Source organism: Neolamprologus multifasciatus, chromosome 18 (genome assembly GCF_963576455.1).
Source record: "Neolamprologus multifasciatus chromosome 18, fNeoMul1.2, whole genome shotgun sequence".
Classification (NCBI taxonomy): domain Eukaryota; kingdom Metazoa; phylum Chordata; class Actinopteri; order Cichliformes; family Cichlidae; genus Neolamprologus; species Neolamprologus multifasciatus.
Window position 1 is genome coordinate 28,878,007 of NC_140456.1, and position 18,589 is coordinate 28,896,595.

The 18,589-nt window shown below is 39.6% G+C and overlaps 1 protein-coding gene and 1 long non-coding RNA gene across 2 annotated transcripts in view; both read right to left on the reverse strand.

Moving 5' to 3' along the window:
• LOC146498311 (uncharacterized) overlaps positions 1-18,589 on the reverse strand; it is a 48,969-nt gene that overhangs the window by 26,097 nt on the left and 4,283 nt on the right. The window contains exons 11-57 of the mRNA XM_085140504.1: positions 17,907-17,972; positions 17,712-17,801; positions 17,543-17,629; positions 17,371-17,460; positions 17,148-17,237; positions 16,985-17,047; positions 16,797-16,850; positions 16,624-16,686; positions 16,475-16,543; positions 16,279-16,362; positions 15,997-16,083; positions 15,135-15,218; positions 14,983-15,051; positions 14,827-14,901; positions 14,630-14,746; positions 14,448-14,537; positions 14,217-14,279; positions 14,059-14,121; positions 13,915-13,983; positions 13,725-13,808; positions 13,539-13,625; positions 12,688-12,771; positions 12,529-12,597; positions 12,302-12,391; positions 11,963-12,052; positions 11,790-11,879; positions 11,644-11,706; positions 10,995-11,054; positions 10,839-10,907; positions 7,299-7,382; positions 7,064-7,150; positions 6,899-6,982; positions 6,738-6,806; positions 6,582-6,671; positions 6,441-6,491; positions 6,258-6,347; positions 6,079-6,168; positions 5,916-5,987; positions 5,720-5,782; positions 4,921-4,983; positions 4,769-4,837; positions 4,581-4,664; positions 4,396-4,482; positions 794-877; positions 635-703; positions 405-494; positions 64-153 (exon numbers count right to left, since the gene is read on the reverse strand). Coding sequence (XP_084996630.1) covers positions 64-153; positions 405-494; positions 635-703; positions 794-877; positions 4,396-4,482; positions 4,581-4,664; positions 4,769-4,837; positions 4,921-4,983; positions 5,720-5,782; positions 5,916-5,987; positions 6,079-6,168; positions 6,258-6,347; positions 6,441-6,491; positions 6,582-6,671; positions 6,738-6,806; positions 6,899-6,982; positions 7,064-7,150; positions 7,299-7,382; positions 10,839-10,907; positions 10,995-11,054; positions 11,644-11,706; positions 11,790-11,879; positions 11,963-12,052; positions 12,302-12,391; positions 12,529-12,597; positions 12,688-12,771; positions 13,539-13,625; positions 13,725-13,808; positions 13,915-13,983; positions 14,059-14,121; positions 14,217-14,279; positions 14,448-14,537; positions 14,630-14,746; positions 14,827-14,901; positions 14,983-15,051; positions 15,135-15,218; positions 15,997-16,083; positions 16,279-16,362; positions 16,475-16,543; positions 16,624-16,686; positions 16,797-16,850; positions 16,985-17,047; positions 17,148-17,237; positions 17,371-17,460; positions 17,543-17,629; positions 17,712-17,801; positions 17,907-17,972 — 3,675 coding nt within the window. The remainder of the gene's footprint in view (positions 1-63; positions 154-404; positions 495-634; positions 704-793; positions 878-4,395; positions 4,483-4,580; positions 4,665-4,768; positions 4,838-4,920; positions 4,984-5,719; positions 5,783-5,915; positions 5,988-6,078; positions 6,169-6,257; positions 6,348-6,440; positions 6,492-6,581; positions 6,672-6,737; positions 6,807-6,898; positions 6,983-7,063; positions 7,151-7,298; positions 7,383-10,838; positions 10,908-10,994; positions 11,055-11,643; positions 11,707-11,789; positions 11,880-11,962; positions 12,053-12,301; positions 12,392-12,528; positions 12,598-12,687; positions 12,772-13,538; positions 13,626-13,724; positions 13,809-13,914; positions 13,984-14,058; positions 14,122-14,216; positions 14,280-14,447; positions 14,538-14,629; positions 14,747-14,826; positions 14,902-14,982; positions 15,052-15,134; positions 15,219-15,996; positions 16,084-16,278; positions 16,363-16,474; positions 16,544-16,623; positions 16,687-16,796; positions 16,851-16,984; positions 17,048-17,147; positions 17,238-17,370; positions 17,461-17,542; positions 17,630-17,711; positions 17,802-17,906; positions 17,973-18,589) is intronic.
• Positions 2,115-4,388, reverse strand: LOC146498313 (uncharacterized). Its single transcript, XR_014870525.1, has 2 exons — positions 2,484-4,388; positions 2,115-2,241 (listed from the first exon to the last, which is right to left on the reverse strand). It is a non-coding gene; the product is annotated as an uncharacterized LOC146498313 (long non-coding RNA).

Sequence of the window (18,589 nt, forward strand, 5' to 3'; positions counted from 1 at the left end):
GAATCAAAGCAGAACTTTTTTCCTTCATCATTTCTGCAGACACCATGTTCTTTCCTGACTTACTCAGGTTGGCATTTTCCTGGTTCTTCTCTTTCAGCTCATTGACATGTTTCTCCAGCTCTCCCTTCTTGGCTGCAAGCTCATTTGTGATCTCTGAGGTCATTTTAAAGAAGTTAAAACAGGTTTATTGGTCAGACACGAGAGATCATCCTACACGTTTTGTACTGTGAATTACAAAAACTACCAAGTTTCTTGATCTCTCACACTTATTTCGTGTGGATGGGGAAAACTAAAAAACTAAAACTCTCACTTGCCCCACATCTGACTCCTCTGTGCTTCTGCCTGCTCACTTGCATTTGTCACACTCTTAGCACTAGAGGAAAAGCACAATGGGAGATACTTACCAGTTAGCTTACTGGTTTGTAGAGTCTCGCGGTTTGACAGCAGATTCTGCAGGTGCTTCACCTGACTCTGCAGATTCAGGATTTTCAGTGCTAAAGCACAAAGAAGCAAAAGAAGTAGTTTGCTATAAGACATGCTGTGAGAGAATTACTTCATGAGAGGGAAAAAGGCAAAAAGAAAGAAAATTCAACTTGTCAGTGAACCTTTGTGCTCTCAGTTACTTCATACTCACTCAGTTTGGTGTTTTCTCGATCACTGCTGCCTATTTGAGTCATGAGTGTGTCTATTCTGTTTTGTAGCGCTGCAAAAAACAGTGAATTGTATTAATAACATTTAGTCACCTACTATGACTTTGTGTCACCCTCAATCAGCACCTTAAACCTTAAAGTACCTTTTATCTGGTCACCAGCTGTCCCATTAACATCCTTGTTCTGCAGGTCCCATATCTCATTCTGGAGCTCAATGATTTGTAAAACTGAAACAAACAAACATCTGATGAATGGAAGGTAAGGTTTGGTTGTGAAATGTTCCTTTTTGACAAAGTTTATAGTCAGGGCTGGATCAAATGACTCTGAACTCTCCCACAGTTACACTGCAACATGCTGAAGCTGCTAGTGTTTCATCTTCACTAACCTGAATCACCTTTTTGCTCTCTGTGTGTTTATATCCCACTTTGCATTTAATGATTAGTTATTGTTCTGTCTCCCTCTTCTCATCCTCATCCAGTAATGGCAGATGGTTTCCCCTCTGCCTGATTCAGCCAGGGGTTTCTTCCTGTTAAAAGGAAGTTTTTCCTTTCCACCATCACCAAGTGCTGTTGTCTGATTGTTCATATACTGTGCTTATACAGTATTTTGAGACAGATGTGACAGGTGAGCAAATTCTTTATGAAACCATTAAAAAGTATCCCAGTTTTTCAACCGTGATGCTTCTTAAGACACAGCAGTTAACATATCCAAACCAAGGGACCATATGTATTTTCAGTCAGGATGGGTAAATAACAGCATCGTGTGGGAGCTGAAGAACAATAAATGTATTTTTAAAGCAAAGGTAAGTGCTATATAGCTAGCTTAAATGAAGTACCATGCGTAAATCTTATGTTTTGTTGACCTGGACATTTACAGTGTAGAGCCAGAAAAGTTCTAGTAGTATTAATATGTCATATTATTGTCATAATATAACATTAAAGTTAACCAAGTAGTTTTCCAGTGTCAGGTAAATCATTCCTCTTAAATGACTGCCACTGACCGTCCGGATTTCAGTGGAGAAGCAGGGATTTGTGTGATTTGGACTGTGAGGTGGGGTTAGGAGAGGTGTGCTCACATTTTGCTGCATTTTGGCTAAATTAAACTTGAAGATAATCAAAGGATGGCTGGAGGGCAAAGGGCCACTGTACTGTTTTGTCCACCGGGTGGGCGTGTCCCAGTAGCTCTGACATCACATGGAAACTATGGTTTGGACCAAATGTCTTGATGCATTCTCAATCATCCAGGAAAATAAATCTCCAAAAGTTGATTCTGTTCATCTGGACGTAGCGTATTCTGGGAGAAATGTTTCGTCACTCATCCAAGTGACTTCTTCAGTCTCAGCTGACTGCAGGATTCCCCAATCTTATAAACAGTACATTTGCATAATGACTGAAACCAGCCCACTGAAGGAACAATGGGCTGTGAGGTCAGTTCCTTAATCATAATCATGCAAATTCTCATGACCATTGATCAACAACCACTGACCAAAACCCACTGATCAAAGACCACTGATCAATGGCCATGAGTACCATTCACAGAGAGTTGGGGAATGGCTGCAATCACAGCATTGTAAGATGGCGAAAGATGTACCCTTTGGCCCCCTCCTCGATTCAAAGTTGGTCTTTCCCTTTTCACGTAAATGGCCTCCTTGACTCCACGCTCAAACCAGCGTTCTTCCCTGTCCAGGATGTGACCATCCTCATCCTTGAAAGAGTGTCCACTAGCCTGTAGGTGTAAATAGACTGCAGAGTCCTGGCACTCACATCACTTAGTGATGACAACAACATTATCATCCTTCTGACAGACAAGGGTAGGTGCACAGTATTGCTAAACCAGAAAGACTATCATGAGAAGATTTTGTCACTACTCAGTGATGAAAATACTTATGATCCCTGAAACGAGACCCAGGAAGTGGCTACAGGAAGAGGGTGATAGACTGTCTGAAGCAGTTAGAACAAGACAAGGCTATTGACCGGACCTCATACCACAGGCTATACCCAGGGGAATCTACACCAAGTCTGTATGGTTTACCGAAAATACATAAACAGGGTGCACCTTTAAGACCGATTGTCTGCATGATCAATTCTGTCACCTATAACATCTCCAAGTTTCTGGCTTTGATCCTCAACCCACTGGTGGGCAGCTCTGAACACCACATCCAGAACACCCTGGATTTTGTTGAGAAGGTGAGAGATGTCATTATGGAGGCAGATGAAACCATGGTCTCGTACAACGTTACATCTCTCTTCACTTGCATCCCAGTCACGGAAGCGTTGGAGGTCCGTAAGAGATTACAGGATGACACCAACCTCAGCAACAGGACCACTCTCAGCATCGACCAAGTGTGTTTGCTTTTGGAACTGTGTCTTCATTCCACCTACTTCACATACAAGGGTCGGTTCTACAGACAGAAACATGGGTGTGCCATGGGCTCCCCAGTTTCACCCATCGTGGTCAATTTGTACATGGAAGAAGTGGAAAAGAGGGCTTTGCTATCCTACCCTGTAACACCACCAAGCCATTGGTTTCAGATATGTGGATGACACCTGGGTGAAAATCAAATCTCAGGACGCACTACATTTCACGGATCACATTAACTCGGTGGACCGACACATCAAATTCACCAGGGAGGATATGAAAAGTGGCAGGTTAGCCTTCTTAGACGGTAAGATTTTCATCAGTAATGGGGGACATCTAAAAGCTGACGTGTACCGTAAACCTACACATACGGATCAGTATCTAAGGTTTGACTCTCATCATCCACTGGAGCACAAACTGGGTGTCATCAGGACGCTACAACACAGAGTGAACACCATCCCCACTGACACAGTGGCCAGGGAGGCAGAAGAACAGCACATCAAAAAGGCCCTGAGTAAATGTGGTTATCCCAGCTGGACTTTTGTCAAAGCTGGAAAGGCACCTAAAGAAAGCTCCAGCCGATCCAGGAGAGAAGGACAACCACTGCCCAAGCGAAAACCTGTAGTGATCCCATATGTGTCAGGAGTATCGGAACAGTTGAAACGCATTTTTTCGAAACACCGGGTCTCTGTGGCTTTTAAACCCCAAAACACGCTGCGCCAAAAATTGGTCCACCCCAAGGATCGGGTCCTCCAACACAAACAGAGTAACATAGTGTACGCTGTTAAGTGCCAGGAGGATTGCCAGGATTTATACATCAGGGAAACCAAACAACCTCTGGCGAAGCGGATGGCACAACACAGAAGAGCTACCTCGTCAGGCCAGGACTCTGCAGTCTATTTACACCTACAGGCTAGTGGACACTCTTTCAAGGATGAGGATTTTCACATCCTGGACAGGGAAGAACGCTGGTTTGAGCGTGGAGTCAAGGAGGCCATTTACATGAAAGGGGAAAGACCATCTCTGAATCGAGGAGGGGGCCTAAGGGTACATCTTTCGCCATCTTACAATGCTGTGATTGCAGCCATTCCCCAACTCTCTGTGAATGGTACTCATGGCCATTGATCAGTGGTCTTTGATCAGTGGGTTTTGGTCAGTGGTTGTTGATCAATGGTCATGAGAATTTGCATAATTATGATTAAGGAACTGACCTCACAGCCCATTGTTCCTTCAGTGGGCTGTGAGGTCATTATGCAAATGTACTGCAAATCAACTTTTGGAGAGTTTGGACCAAATGTTGTCAATTGCCCCCAGCATTGCAATAATAGGCAGCGGGTTGTCAGACTGTTTAAACAGTGTTGCTCACAGAGTACAGCAGTGCACTCACCCGCTCTCGGGTTGGCAAGTAATTCCTCCATTTCTGCCGTCTTAGTAATCAGTTCATCTTGCTTCTTCTCCAGTTGCATCTGCAGCTCTGTGGGGAAGCAGAGAGAAACAGATATACGACTTGAGGTCATATTGTTTCACATTTTTGCTCCAGGAAGTGTGCTGACTATGACAGCTGATACTCACGTGAGATGATTTCTGGATCTTTTGAGTTTGAGATCTGCTCCCTCAAAGCTCTCACTTCAGCCTTCATGTTGATCACATTCAGGACTAACAGAGACAAACGTGAGCAGATATGACGGCACAGATTAGTTCTGAAATATAATGTGAGGATGTGAGCAAAAAGAGAGAGACTTTAACTGCACCGCACTCACGCAGAGCAGTTTTGAAGTCTGTCGTCTTGTTCAGTTCTGCAATCTTATCTTCAACTTCAGTCTTCAGCTCTGAAAAAACAAAAAAGAAAAAACTGTCATATCAAAAACTCAGGCTCAGACACTTTGAGGTTGAAGTCCGATTTACAACTCACGGTTTCGTTGTTGCTCGAGTCCAGAGCATTCTTGAGTCTTTAATTGCAGTTTTTTCTCCAACTCTGAATCAAAAGAAACAAACAACTAAAATTGGATCTCTGCACAAAACTCTTTGTTATGATGGATATATTCAGAAAAAAACTAATTTGTGTCTTTATCTTTTTAAAAAAAAGATAAATCTGGAGGACTTACTCAAAACAAATTAAAAGGACTGAAAGCGCCTTTTCCATTAGTCTACTGGAATGGGCTTGCCATGACTGAAGGTAATTAAGCTAATGGAAAACTCTGAAAACCACTGCAAACCGTGGCAAGTTGATCCGAGTAGGTACTATAAGGGGCTAAAGACTATGTTGTAAATTTTTATCTCAAGATATAAAATGCTATATAATGTGAATGTTAGCTTACCATAAAGATTGGAAAGAAGGGGAAACAGCTAGCCTCCCTAAAGCTAACTACATGATTCCTAAAGACAAATTAATGTTTTACTTCATTTGTTTAATCTACAGCAAAAGCCTTGCAAAGGAATTACATGTCACATTTATTCTGCTCATGTTCAACAATTACTGTAATCCATATGTGCCAAACAGAGTTGGAAAATAGAACCTGTCAGCGGATAAATCCAGGCGAGCTGTTGCCCATTATTTGTAGTCCGTGTGCTAAGCTAAGCTAATGAGCTGTTGCATTATACTATAAGAGTTAATTAGATCTTTAAACCCAACCCTGAGGAAAAATGCAAATAAATGTTTGTGGCAAAATATCAAACTACTTTTGTGACTACCTGCAATATAAAATACAAACCTTTGTTTGCAGCTTCAAGTTTTTTATTCTCAGCTTCTTGTGTTTTTAGTTTCTTCTCCACGTCTGACAAAGAAAGCAAAAAAGTACTTTTAAACAGGATTTAAGATCAAGCAGAAATGTGTTGCAGGTCTTCAAAATATGTATGAGATTGACTCTACATGCACTAAATTGTTAAATGACTGCAAAAATCCCAAACCTTTGATTTTTTTGTCAGATGTCTGCGTCACCGCCTTTTTCAGTTTCACCCTCAGATCAGCAATCTCCATCACTATTGGAAATGCAAAACACTGGAATATTATATCGTACTAAAAGCACACCAACAGCATGACACCAAAAAGCAAATTCAACAATATTCATACCATATTTATAATTCTCTGCATCTACATGCTCAAGTTGACTTTCAGTGTCATCCAGCTGCCTTTCTTTCAACTTTAGTCTCCTTTGAAGGTCTGAAAGTGAGTTGAGATTAATAAACACAACCATTAGCTTAATATACAGGTTACTTCGTGCAATATGCATTTCAAAGTTTGTTCTGTACCTGCAAGGCTCTCAGTATGAGCCTCTTTGAGGGCTGCTATGTTATCTTCCAGTTCTTTAATTTGCACTTCAAGCTCCATAATCTGAGCAGCTAAAACAAAACACAAACGTTATGTACTCTGATGCTGTTTGATATTTCACTCCTTGTTGCTGACTGAACCAGAACTCATGACTGAACTCATACCACTTCCTGTGCTTTTCTGATTTCTCATGGCCTCCAGTTGATTCTCCAGATCTACAAAAACAGGCAAAAGTAATGTTTTATGTCCTTAAATATCTGTAGTATTACTATGATCACATTTGAGGAGAGCCCACTACATCCCACCTTTAATTTTGGCTTCTTGTGTCTGATTCTTCCTTTCTTCTTGCTTTTTCAGTCTTGCTATTTCAGCTTGCTGATCCAAGATCTGAAATGCTACAAAAAAGGGTTATGCATATATAACAAGAAGAGAGTAAGTATTTTAGTCTGACTGTTACTCACTCAGCTTAGTGTTTTCATCCTGTTCATCTTTAACTCCCTCAATCAAATAATTGAGCTTTCCTTGAAGTGCTGGGAAAAAAAAGATGATTTTTTTCAAGAAGAATAAAACAAAACAGAAATGATCCTATTTTTGCTTTACACAGGTAAGATATGTCACTCACCTTTAATCTTCTCGTCATCTGTATCATTTTCCGCCACAGTGTCCAGTTTCTCGATTTCTGTTTGCAGTGCAATAATCTGCAGAACTGAAAGAAGGTTGGAACACTGATAAGTATTTGTACCTGAGTTAGTAATCTGGATTCTTTCAGCAGGTTGTTTGTACTCACGTCTACGTGGTTGAGTGCTTCTCTCTTTCAGCTCTTTTGTTAGTTTGTCCAGCTCCTCGTTCTTTTCATCTATGGCTTTTTGGAGCTCTGCAGAACAGACAAAACTTTGTTATGCGTAAATGTAAATATTTATTTAGCTAATATTAAAGCTGTACAACAACCCTTTAATGTACACCATTTGAATACTGGACCCCAGTAGCGCTGCTGACTTGACTTGACAATGAAACACACTCACCATCAACCTTGGATTTGGACACAGAGTTGTTCATTTGTGCTTTCAGTTGCTCCACTTGCTGAGTTAATGTAGAAATTTGTAGAGCTGAAAGAATCAGTCAGAATGAACATCAGCGTTCACTGTTCTCATCTAAGAAACATGAAAATGTGCACAACATCTGTGCATGTGCCCAATGCAAGTTGTGTTTTTAGCAAAGACTCTGATTTTAACAACTATGATCCATATAAGCAATTTTCTGAATACCAGCTAGGACACTTTCTATTTACTTTATAATATCTATACACTGGAGCCAAATTGCAGAATTGTTATTAACATGCATCCTGTTTCTCTGTCACACGCAAATTTGTATTTATCTTGGTTTTATTCTGATTTTTAGTGTTTATTTGGGAGCGTTGTTTTATTTGCATGATTTTATTCTGTTTGTATTGCATGGTTCTTAGTGTTTTATTTGACATTGTTTTAATCCACTGTGGACTGGCTGAGCATGGGGCAAATTAGCTGGTAGGGATCACCTGCTGAGGATTGTGTGTGTCCAGAGGTGGCCTATCAGCTGTCTAAACACCTATTAAAAGAAAGCTAGCTGGATACTGGAGGAGAGAGGCCCTAGATATAAGGAGGAACGCGCGAAGGCCAGGTGAAAAAGAGGGACCCGCTGCTTGATCGTGGGGGTGCAGTGCCTCATCTGGAGACGGACCAGTCAGCGTGACACGGCGACCCAGTCCCGACAGCAGGAACGGCGACAGTAGGAGACAACGTGTGTGATTAGTAGCAGGGGAGAGGTATACCTCTGCCTACATTTGTGAGTAGTGTCTCCACTGTCATTCACTGGGTGCAGCCGTGTTGGCAGAGGGTTGCCATGGCTATAAGCCAGGGCCGCTTCCGGGACGATGGTTCTGGCACCTATTTGTTTATTTACAGGGCGATGACGCAAGTGGAGCCGCGGTGGTATCGAGCGACGGACGCCGGTGCAGAATGTGTGGTGGGCCCAGTGAAAGGACGAGAGGGGGATAGACCCATATGGAAAAGATATGTATAAATCTTATAAAGTTTGTATCTGTCTTGTGTGAAACTTGTATGAAAAGCATACAAGAGTAAAAACAGATGTAAGATCCCTTGAAAAATTATATAAATGAAACTTGTATGTTTTGGATACTTACTAAAACAATATATGAAAGTAATGAGAAAGTGGCCACTTTCATGAGTAAATCATATAAGCCTTATATGATTCACTATATGAAGTAGGCCACATCTTATGCAAGTCTTTTATAAGTTTTTACTATTTCTTTTCCATATGGGGAGGCTCCTCCCCGTTGGCCTGGGACGAGGCTGGCATGGACCCCCCTCCGCAAGAGGAATTTCTGTCCAGCTCATGAACTCCTAACAATCATTCGTCCTGGACTGTGGGACAGTTACATCGGGGAAACGGGTGGGATTTTAGTGCATGCAGAGAATTATATTTTTAGCAGTTTTTGAAGTGGGTTTTATTTATTCCTGGGGGATTTTAGTATATTATTAAAATTTTATTGTATACTTTTTTCCTATTATTAGGGTTGTTTTATTCCTACTGTCCATCTCAGGGAATAAACTGTTTCTGATCAGGCCTGCTTCATCATTGTGCCCGGGGTTTCTGATTCGCTCGCTCCCCCTTGTATCTAAAAGAACCATCCTCTTTATTATGACATTCTTGTGCACCGGCTTTAGTGTCTACATTACATCTCTCTCTCAGTTTGGCTTCACCACAAACTCATTAACGGTGAGGAAGTGATAATGAAACACTGAGAGTGTGGTGAAACAAGTCAGGGAGACAGTTTATATTAGTGACACATTATTAAAACCTATTTTTTCTTTAATATATTAAAACGCTCTGTCTGTGTGTTTCTTTGACTGCAAACTAGACCATCTGGAACTAAGCATTAAAAATTATCATACAAATACATCTCAGGCTCCTGAAGGTTCTAACTTATCAGATATTTTGGCCTCATCATATTGCCAATCAACCACCTAGCAAAGGACTTAAGTGCCCCTTTCTTTGCAATTATGCACCTGTAAGACCACATAAAAGCGTTTTTATTACACAACATTAAAATCTGCAAACAACCCTGCAATGGGCTAAAATGACCTGTTTTTAGCTTTTATGCAGCTTTAACACCTTGTGAAAACATCCTTATTTCCATTCCAGAATAATAGCATCTCACTATAATAATTGCACAAATGCCATCACATGTAAATCAATCATTAACATCTATATATGTTTTTAAAGAAAACATTCAAATTATTTGGAATTTCATGTTTTATATTTCTTCCATTTCCCACCCCAATATCATGTTTTCCATTTGCATTTGTTTCACGTGCCTCTTTCTGTGCATGTCACCCGTACGTCACTCAGAGGTCATGAAAATTTGTTCAAGTCACCACTACACGGGGAATGAATAATTAGAAATAAAATCCTTAAATATCAGCATGAACAGACAATGGTAATGCTGAAGACATTTGACCATGAGGACTGCATAAACCATAGCACCATTACTGCTAAATATTATTAAAAACGACATTTTTAGTTTAAAATGTTTTGTGGCTGTTGTTAATCATTCCTGCTGTAGTGTGCATTGTATATTACAATTTAGATCTTAATTTTTTTGACCAAAGATATCAATACATTTGCTATACTCCTTAAATCTCTTTTAAAGCTACAGTTTTCACGTGTATGTTTTTTGTGATTGTCAGGGGCCATGCCAATATTACAGTAGTCCACGTAAATGTCAAACCCAAGGTTTACAGGTCTGGTTTTGTTTGTTGTTAAAACTGAACGTACTATGTACACCGAATAATCATCCAAGTTCTCAGGACTTAAAGAAATTATGCAAACTCATCTCAAAACAAGGTAAGAGCTTACTTTTTTACTTAATAATTTAGGGCAACTTATTCATTTACTATGTTGTCTCCAAAGAATACAAACATCATTTTTATATGTATATTATGTTTATATTTTTTTGCTCTTTGTAAGAATTTTTTAAAAACCAAATATGACTATATACAGTCACATAACAAAAATGTTAAGAATGATGAGAAACTAACCACACATCTCGGTGCCATACATGAGCAAAGCAAAAAGCGTGTTAGCATTATTTAGCCACAGAGTTGAATTAGGCATGCCTGCCAACCACCAAGCATTAAAAAAGAAAACTTTGCTCAATATGATTATATCTGTTGGCCAAGTGCACAAACATTAATATAGCACTATCATTGTGTACTATTAGGCATGCACCACTAATGATGATACACAATGCAGTAAATATCTTGGTGTTATTCTTATGGTCTTTCAGGGTTTTTAATCAGTAAATATACCTACATGTATCATGATGTATTATTTATTATTGTCCTGTAATGTATCAAGTGTTGCAATACTGTGAGCTTCTTAACAGCTTCTAATATCTTCCCTTTTTAAATCATTTCACAGAGATCAGAAATAAATTAGTTAAATATCATCAACTGGAAGATGGAGCATATTAATACAGTACAGCTAACAGATTCAACACTCACCAAGTGAAGTAACAGAGTTCGATTTGGACTGCAGCTCCTTGATTTTGTCATTCAGGTTTTGCTGCAGATCTGCACAGAGACATTTATTATGGGTGCTGATCACAGAGAACAGTTTTCTGTATTTAGCAAGAACAGCAAGTCAAAGATTACACTCACCTGTAATTGTCTGCTCATAATCTGAACAGCTTTCTGTCTCATTCAGTTTTTGCTGCAAGTCTAAGAGAAAGGTTAAATTACTAAGCAATAGTCTAGGCTAGTAATGCTATTAAACTTGTAGTCTATCCACATGTTGCAGAAACTTGAAATAAAGAGAAACCTGAACTTAAATATTGTTGTATTTACACACATAAAACTATGAGTGAGTAAAAGTATTTAGGTTCGGAAAATTAAAATAGCATTAAAATCATGATTCTAGACCAATAGATATTCACAAGATAGTTTTGGAGCCCTAGTGCATTGACACTTTGTTCATTGTTTTTTTGATAGCGGCCGGCATGAAAGTTCATATTGTTTTCATTGGGTTTTGACTATGAGTTTGTAAAACTATTCCAGATTCCAGGTTTCTCCAATAATTCAATTCAGTTCACTTTTATTTATACAGTGCCAAATCACAACAACAGTTGCCTCAAGGCGCTGTGCTTTGGTGACAGAGGGAAGGAAAAAACTCCATTTTAACAGGAACAAATCTCTGGCAGAACCAGGGAGGGGCAGCAATCTGCTGAGACTGGCAGAAACTTGCAAGCATCTTAAAATCAACTTAATCCTTCTTGTTGCAGAAACTTAAACATGCCACGGATGAACTTACCGAGGATCACTTCCTGATCACGAGAATGCTCCTGCTCTTTATCCTTCAGTTGTTTTCTGAGATCTAACAAAATGTAAAGTTAGCTTCAGGTGAAGAAGGTATCAGAGGTGATACTTGCTTTTAGAGATCAAAAGAAAAATACTTACTAGAAATTGTAGCAGCACTTTCTTTATCCTCAGCTGTCTTAACTTTTTCAAGGTTTTCAAGTTGGCTTTGCAGATCAGTGATGTTCAAAACTGAGGAACAGAGGAAGAAAGAATCAAAGCAGAACTTTTTCCCTTCATCATTTCTGCAGACACCATGTTCTTTCCTGACTTACTCAGGTTGGCATTTTCCTGGTTCTTCTCTTTCAGCTCATTGACATGTTTCTCCAGCTCTCCCTTCTTGGCTGCAAGCTCATTTGTGAGCTCTGAGGTCATTTTAAAGAAGTTAAAACAGGTTTATTGGTCAGACACGAGAGATCATCGTACACATTTTGTACTGTGAATTACAAAAACCAAGTTTCTTTATCTCTCACACTTATTTCATTTTTTCTACAAGGGTGGGGAAAACTAAAACTCTCACTTGCCCCACATCTGACTCCTCTGTGCTTCTGCCTGCTCACTTGTATTTGTCACACTCTTAGCACTAAAGGAAAAGCACAATGGGAGATACTTACCAGTTAGCTTACTGGTTTGTAGAGTCTCGCGGTTTGACAGCAGATTCTGCAGGTGCTTCACCTGACTCTGCAGATTCAGGATTTTCAGTGCTAAAGCACAAAGAAGCAGAAGTAGTTTGCTATAAGACATGTTGTGAGAGAATTACTTCATGAGAGGGAAAAAGGCAAAAAGAAAGAAAATTCAACTTGTCAGTGAACCTTTGTGCTCTCAGTTACTTCATACTCACTCAGTTTGGTGTTTTCTCGATCACTGCTGCCTATTTGAGTCATGAGTGTGTCTATTCTGTTTTGTAGCGCTGCAAAAAACAGTGAATTGTATTAATAACATTTAGTCACCTACTATGACTTTGTGTCACCCTCAATCAGCACCTTAAACCTTAAAGTACCTTTTATCCGGTCACCAGCTGTCCCATTCACATCCTTGTTCTGCAGGTCCCATATCTCATTCTGGAGCTCAATGATTTGTAAAACTGAAACAAACAAACAAACATCTGATGAATGGAAGGTAAGGTTTAGTTGTGTCATTTAGAGGGATATTTTAAATGGAAATGTGTGTCAGTGCAACCAAATTGCAAAAACATGACAGAAACGCATTCTTTTCCCAGTATGATGGTGATTTTACAAATGTTAGCTTCTTCTAAAATTATGCAAAGTTACACCCATGGGTAAATAACGGCATCGTGTGGAAGCTGAAGAACAATAAATGTATTTTTAAAGCAAAGGTAAGTGCTATATAGCTAGCTTAAATGAAGTACCATGCGTAAATCTTATGTTTTGTTGACCTGGACATTTACAGTGTAGAGCCAGAAAAGTTCTAGTAGTATTAATATGTCATATTATTGTCATAATATAACATTAAAGTTAACCAAGTAGTTTTCCAGTGTCAGGTAAATCATTCCTCTTAAATGACCGCCACTGACAGTCCGGATTTCAGTGGAGAAGCAGGGATTTGTGTGATTTGGACTGTGAGGTGGGGTTAGGAGAGGTGTCCTCACATTTTGCTGCATTTTGGCTAAGTTAAACTTGAAGATAATCAATGGATGGCTGGAGGGCAAAGGACCACTGTACTGTTTTGTCCACCAGGTGGGTGTGTCCCAGTAGCTCTGACATCACATGGAAACTATGGTTTGGACCAAATGTTGTCAATTGCCCCCAGAGGCTTAGTATTGCAATAATAGGCAGCGGGTTGTCAGACTGTTTAAACAGTGGTGATGACAGAGTACAGCAGTGCACTCACCCACTCTCGGGTTGGCAAGTAATTCCTCCATTTTTGCAGTCTTAGTAATCAGTTCATCTTGCTTCGTCTCCAGTTGCATCTGCAGCTCTGTGGGGAAGCAGAGAGAAACAGATATACGACTTGAGGTCATATTTGTTTCACATTTTTGCTCCAGGAAGTGTGCTGACTATGACAGCTGATACTCACGTGAGATGATTTCTGGATCTTTTGAGTTTGAGATCTGCTCCTTCAAAGCCCTCACTTCAGCCTTCATGTTGATCACGTTCAGGACTAACAGAGACAAACGTGAGCAGATATGACGGCACAGATTAGTTCTGAAATATAATGTGAGGATGTGAGCAAAAAAAAGGAGATTCTTTAACTGCACCGCACTCACGCAGAGCAGTTTTGAAGTCTTTCGTCTTGTTCAGTTCTGCAATCTTATCTTCAACTTCAGTCTTCAGCTCTGATAAAAAATAAATCAGCCACATCAAAACTCAGTCTCAGACACTCTGAGGTCGAAGTCAGATTCGCAACTTACGGTTTCGTTGTTGCTCGAGTCCAGAGCACTCATGTGTCTTTAACTGCAGTTGCCTCTCCAACTCTGCTTAGTGAAAAAGGAAATCAAGTTAACAAAAACTGTCTCTCTGACACAAACTGTTAGTTATGGATTTATTCAGAAAAACAAAATCAATTCACCTGCGAATTTATCCTTCATAAGAGCATATTCCCTGTTTTTGTTTTGAAGATACATCTGATGGACTTTAAAAAGAAAAGAAATGGACTGAAACACTATGGTGCAAATTAGCAACATGAACATCCTGCAGCAAACAGCTTTCGATCTCAGGCATGTGGCATGAATGTTGTTCCGTTCGCTCTATGAAAGCCCATTTCGCTTGAAGTGATACAGTGATTGTAGGACATACTTACGAGTTAATGTTAAAGAGGATGCTGCGTTATTATCACGATTTTCCTTTTCAATTCTTTTGAGATTTTTGTAGAGTTCAGTGATAACCAGAACTACAGAAAATACAAAAGTCAGGGTGTATAGAATTATGTTTTAGGCTACTTCACAACAATCAAGATTGATCCAAGTGTATTTCTGGACTTACTTAATCTGGCATTAGCCGGATTCTTGTTATTCAGCTCATTGATATCTTTCTGTAGCTCGGCTCTCTTGAATGTGAGCTCATCTGTTAGATTGTTCCTTATGATCACCATGCTCGGAGCTAAAAGTGACACACATGTCAAGTTGCTACAGTGACATTATGACACTATGCTAGCATGAGGTCTTGGGTGAGATACTTACAGTTTGAATTGTAGGTTTGCGACAGCAGCGTCTCCAGGTGCTCCAGCTGACTTTGCAGACTGATGATTTTCAGAACTGAAAAAAGGTTAAAAAAAATGTAGCTGACTGCAAAAGATACGACTGCAGAGAGTTTGTAGAGTTTCTCACAAGACTCACTCAGTTTTGTGTTTTCACCGGCTCTGTTGTTGATTTCATCGATGAAGCCGTCAAGTCTGTCCTGTAACTCTGAGGAAAAGGAAAGTATGTATTTAGATTATATTTTGCAGTTTCTATCTTGACTTTTTTTTTTTTTAATAGTTAACACTAACCCTCTTCTCGATCGCTTGTGGTTCCATTGGTGGCTTTGTTCCAAAGGGTCCATAACTCATGTTGTAGTTCAAGGATCTTTAAAACTAAAGCAAAGCAACGTGCAGTCCACAACAACTCCACTCCAACAAGTCTCTACTTTACACTCTTTTGAACTAATGATTGATAAAACATAAACCATCAAAACATCCAGCATATCAAGCAAAGCCTCTCTCAACATTATTCTTTCACTCTGCTGTTAATTCATTTTCTTTAATCTTGGTTTTTGCAGGTTTACATGTGACCTGAGTTAGATTTAACCATAAAAGCCACGATATGTGACAGTCCAGGTCTCATCTGTATTCAGTTTGTGTTTGACTAGCCTGTGATTTAACCCTCTCGAGGCAGGCGTTGCCGATTTGCAACAGTTAAAAAACTAACAACCTGATTACCCCACATACATATTTTATGAGGTTTTTTTTTACTCAGAAGTACCACTGCAGGACTTGGTTGTGCATTAGCAAGTAAAACTTAATTTGAGCCTGTGATTTAATAGCACGACAGCTGAAAGCACAAGGAGCTAGCAGGGCGACTAATGATGGATTTGTCTAGAACAAGGATCAGGAAGTTGCCGTGCATTTCAGCCATTTATTAGCTGCTTCACATTTATTATACTTTACAATCCTTAACTCTGCTGGCCACTAGAAAGGAAGCAGTTTAAGGTTCTTCCTCACTAGTTTTCCCTTTAAAACTGGATGTTATGTCCCTTTTTAATATGCACTTTGTGTACATAACTGTGTATGTCAGTTTGAGTTTAGCTTAAAAACAATGATTAGCGTTCAAACAATAATTCTGGTTCACATAAAGTAAAGTCAAGAAGCTCACTTGCTCCTGGGCTAGAAGTCAGACGTTCTATGTCTGCGATTCCTGAGCTCAGTTCTTCTTGTTTTCTCTCCAGTTGTCTCCGTAGCTCTGTTGGACAGAAATAGGGGTTATTAAGAGATGTTAAAAATATCAGAGAAATTCCCAGTTTTCCCAAGGAAAATGCAAAGATGTAATTTAATTGTCTCAAGCGCAAAACTGTTTAAAAATTGCTTTTAAAAAATCCACTTAATTAATAGAATAAACACAGAGGTATGGTATATATCTGTGACTTCTGTCCCTCACCGGAGGTCAAGTCTTTGTCTTCTGAGAGAGAGATCTGATCCTTCAGAGCCTTGAGTTCATCATGCAGGCTCATCAGCTTTATAACTGGAGCAGAAAGCAACAGAAACATCACTACACAGATTACAAATTCAACACAACGAGATTACAAGCCGAGCGAGAGACACCGCTGAACACTGCGTACGGCAACGTGACTCACTGAGAGCTGGTTGGAAGTCCTCGGTTCTGTTCAGCTCAGCAATCTTGCGGTCAAAGTCGATCTTCACCTCTAACAGAAACGAGACACATCCTTCAAAATCAAGCAGGAATAATCAGAGGTTGTAGCTGAAAGCCAGTTTAAAAACTTACGCTCATATCTTTTCACAAATTTGGAATCCATCTCAGTCTTCAGTCGCAGTTTCCTCTGCAGCTCTTTTGTATAAAAGGATAAAATCAGGTACTTGAAGCTCTTATCAGACACAGTTTTAAAAATTTCTAAAAAAAAAAACAAAACAAAAACAAACTACACACCGAGCACTCACCTCTTATTTTGGCCTGAGCTTCGATGTATTTTTTTTCTGTACCTACAAACACAGCTGCAGATTTAAAGTATCATAATGTAAGATCGCAATCTTAATGTCAAGGATTAAGAAAGTATTCACTGCTCAGAAAACAAATGATGTTAAATGTTTTCTGAATTTAACACTAAAGTTAGTGCAGGTGGACTTACTGGTGGGCTGGCCTGTCAGGTGCTGCTTTTTCATTTCTTCTATTAGGCTGATGACTTGCATGACTGCTCAAAGACAAAGAAAACACCATCGTCTTGAGTGTTGGGCCTTAGCAGCGCATTTATACGTGGTGAGGTGATCATTCCGCCTCTCCTTTATACTTACTCTGCTGGGCCTTAACATACTCCACTGCTTCCAGTTGCTTCTGTAAAACGTCATGCCTTTGCTTCTCTCTGTCCAACAAAACGCGGAACCCTAGGATGAATGAACAGCTATTAATGTTTCTACTGCAATTAGCAGATCATAATTTGGTAGTTCCAAATAAGACGAGTACATATGTGACTTGACTTCGTAGTGTAAAGTTTCAAAGATTTGTGCTGCCATTTACCTTGAATTTGGGAATCGGTGATGTTTTTGGCGTTTCTCATCAGCTGTTCAAAATGTAGCACCTCGGCCTGCACTCTCATAATTTGCAAGGCTGTCGAAAGAATCAAGAGGGTGTCGAGTTAATGGCGCAATAACTACACAAAGGACGTGCTCGACGCTGAATGCTCACTTACTTAGTTCCCTGTTGTTCTCGTCATCTTTCAGCTGTATAATCAGCTTTCTGAGGAGATCAGTCTTTTGCATCCATTGCTTCCTGGCATCTGAATTTAAAAAATTAAATAAATAAAGTATAAGAATAAACATGTACTGCTCCACAAAGGAGAGACGGGATCTACAACTCACCAGCGGCGAAGGTTTTGGATTTCTCAATAGCATCGATGATCATCCTCTTCAATTCTGCAATCTTCGTGCGCACATAAATCAGCTCCAGCACTGGACAGCCAGCAGAGAACAAAGTGTTGGGAAATGTTGAAAGATAAGCCTTTAACATTATTACTCACACAAGAAATGCAGGCCTGTTTAGAAAGATTCACTTACAATTAGCAGAGTAGCCATTTCCTTTTTCTTGCAGCAGAACGATCCTCCTGTTGAGCTGTTCTTTCACTGAGCAGCAGAAGAAAATGGTCAGGATACAGAAATATAATAACATAATAAAATGAAAGAAGATGATCTTTTTTCCTAGTTTAGCATTATATTAATCTGAAATCGAAATAATTAATAAATATTTCATAACACCTATTGTAAATTCCTTAAGATTTTCTTTTCTTTTTTTTTTACAGAATATGCAGCAGATCAATTTTAGCAGCCATCACTTCTTTGCTCCATTTTGTCCTGAGCAACCAAAAAATTAAATGGATTTCATATAACAGCGTGTTCTGCAACCTTCACGCAGAAACCGACTGTGACCAAGAAAGAAGGAAGTGGCAGACCACAGTGCACAGCTATGCATGTTGAGGAGCTAAAATGGTACCACAGGAAAAAAGTCACGCTTGAGCTGTGGCTTCAAAAATGAACCGACTCCCATAGATTGCCACATTGATGACACTTCTGCTGCATCTTTTTTTCCAAAGAGGTAGCCATCAGCTCCAGATCAATATGTTCGATTTACTACAGATACCAGACACAACCCTTTATCTCAGCTTGGAGCTAGTACTAGAAATGCTCTACCTGTAACCCCATAATGCGAGGTTTATATCCTCTTCTGGATCTTTTGCGTGGGG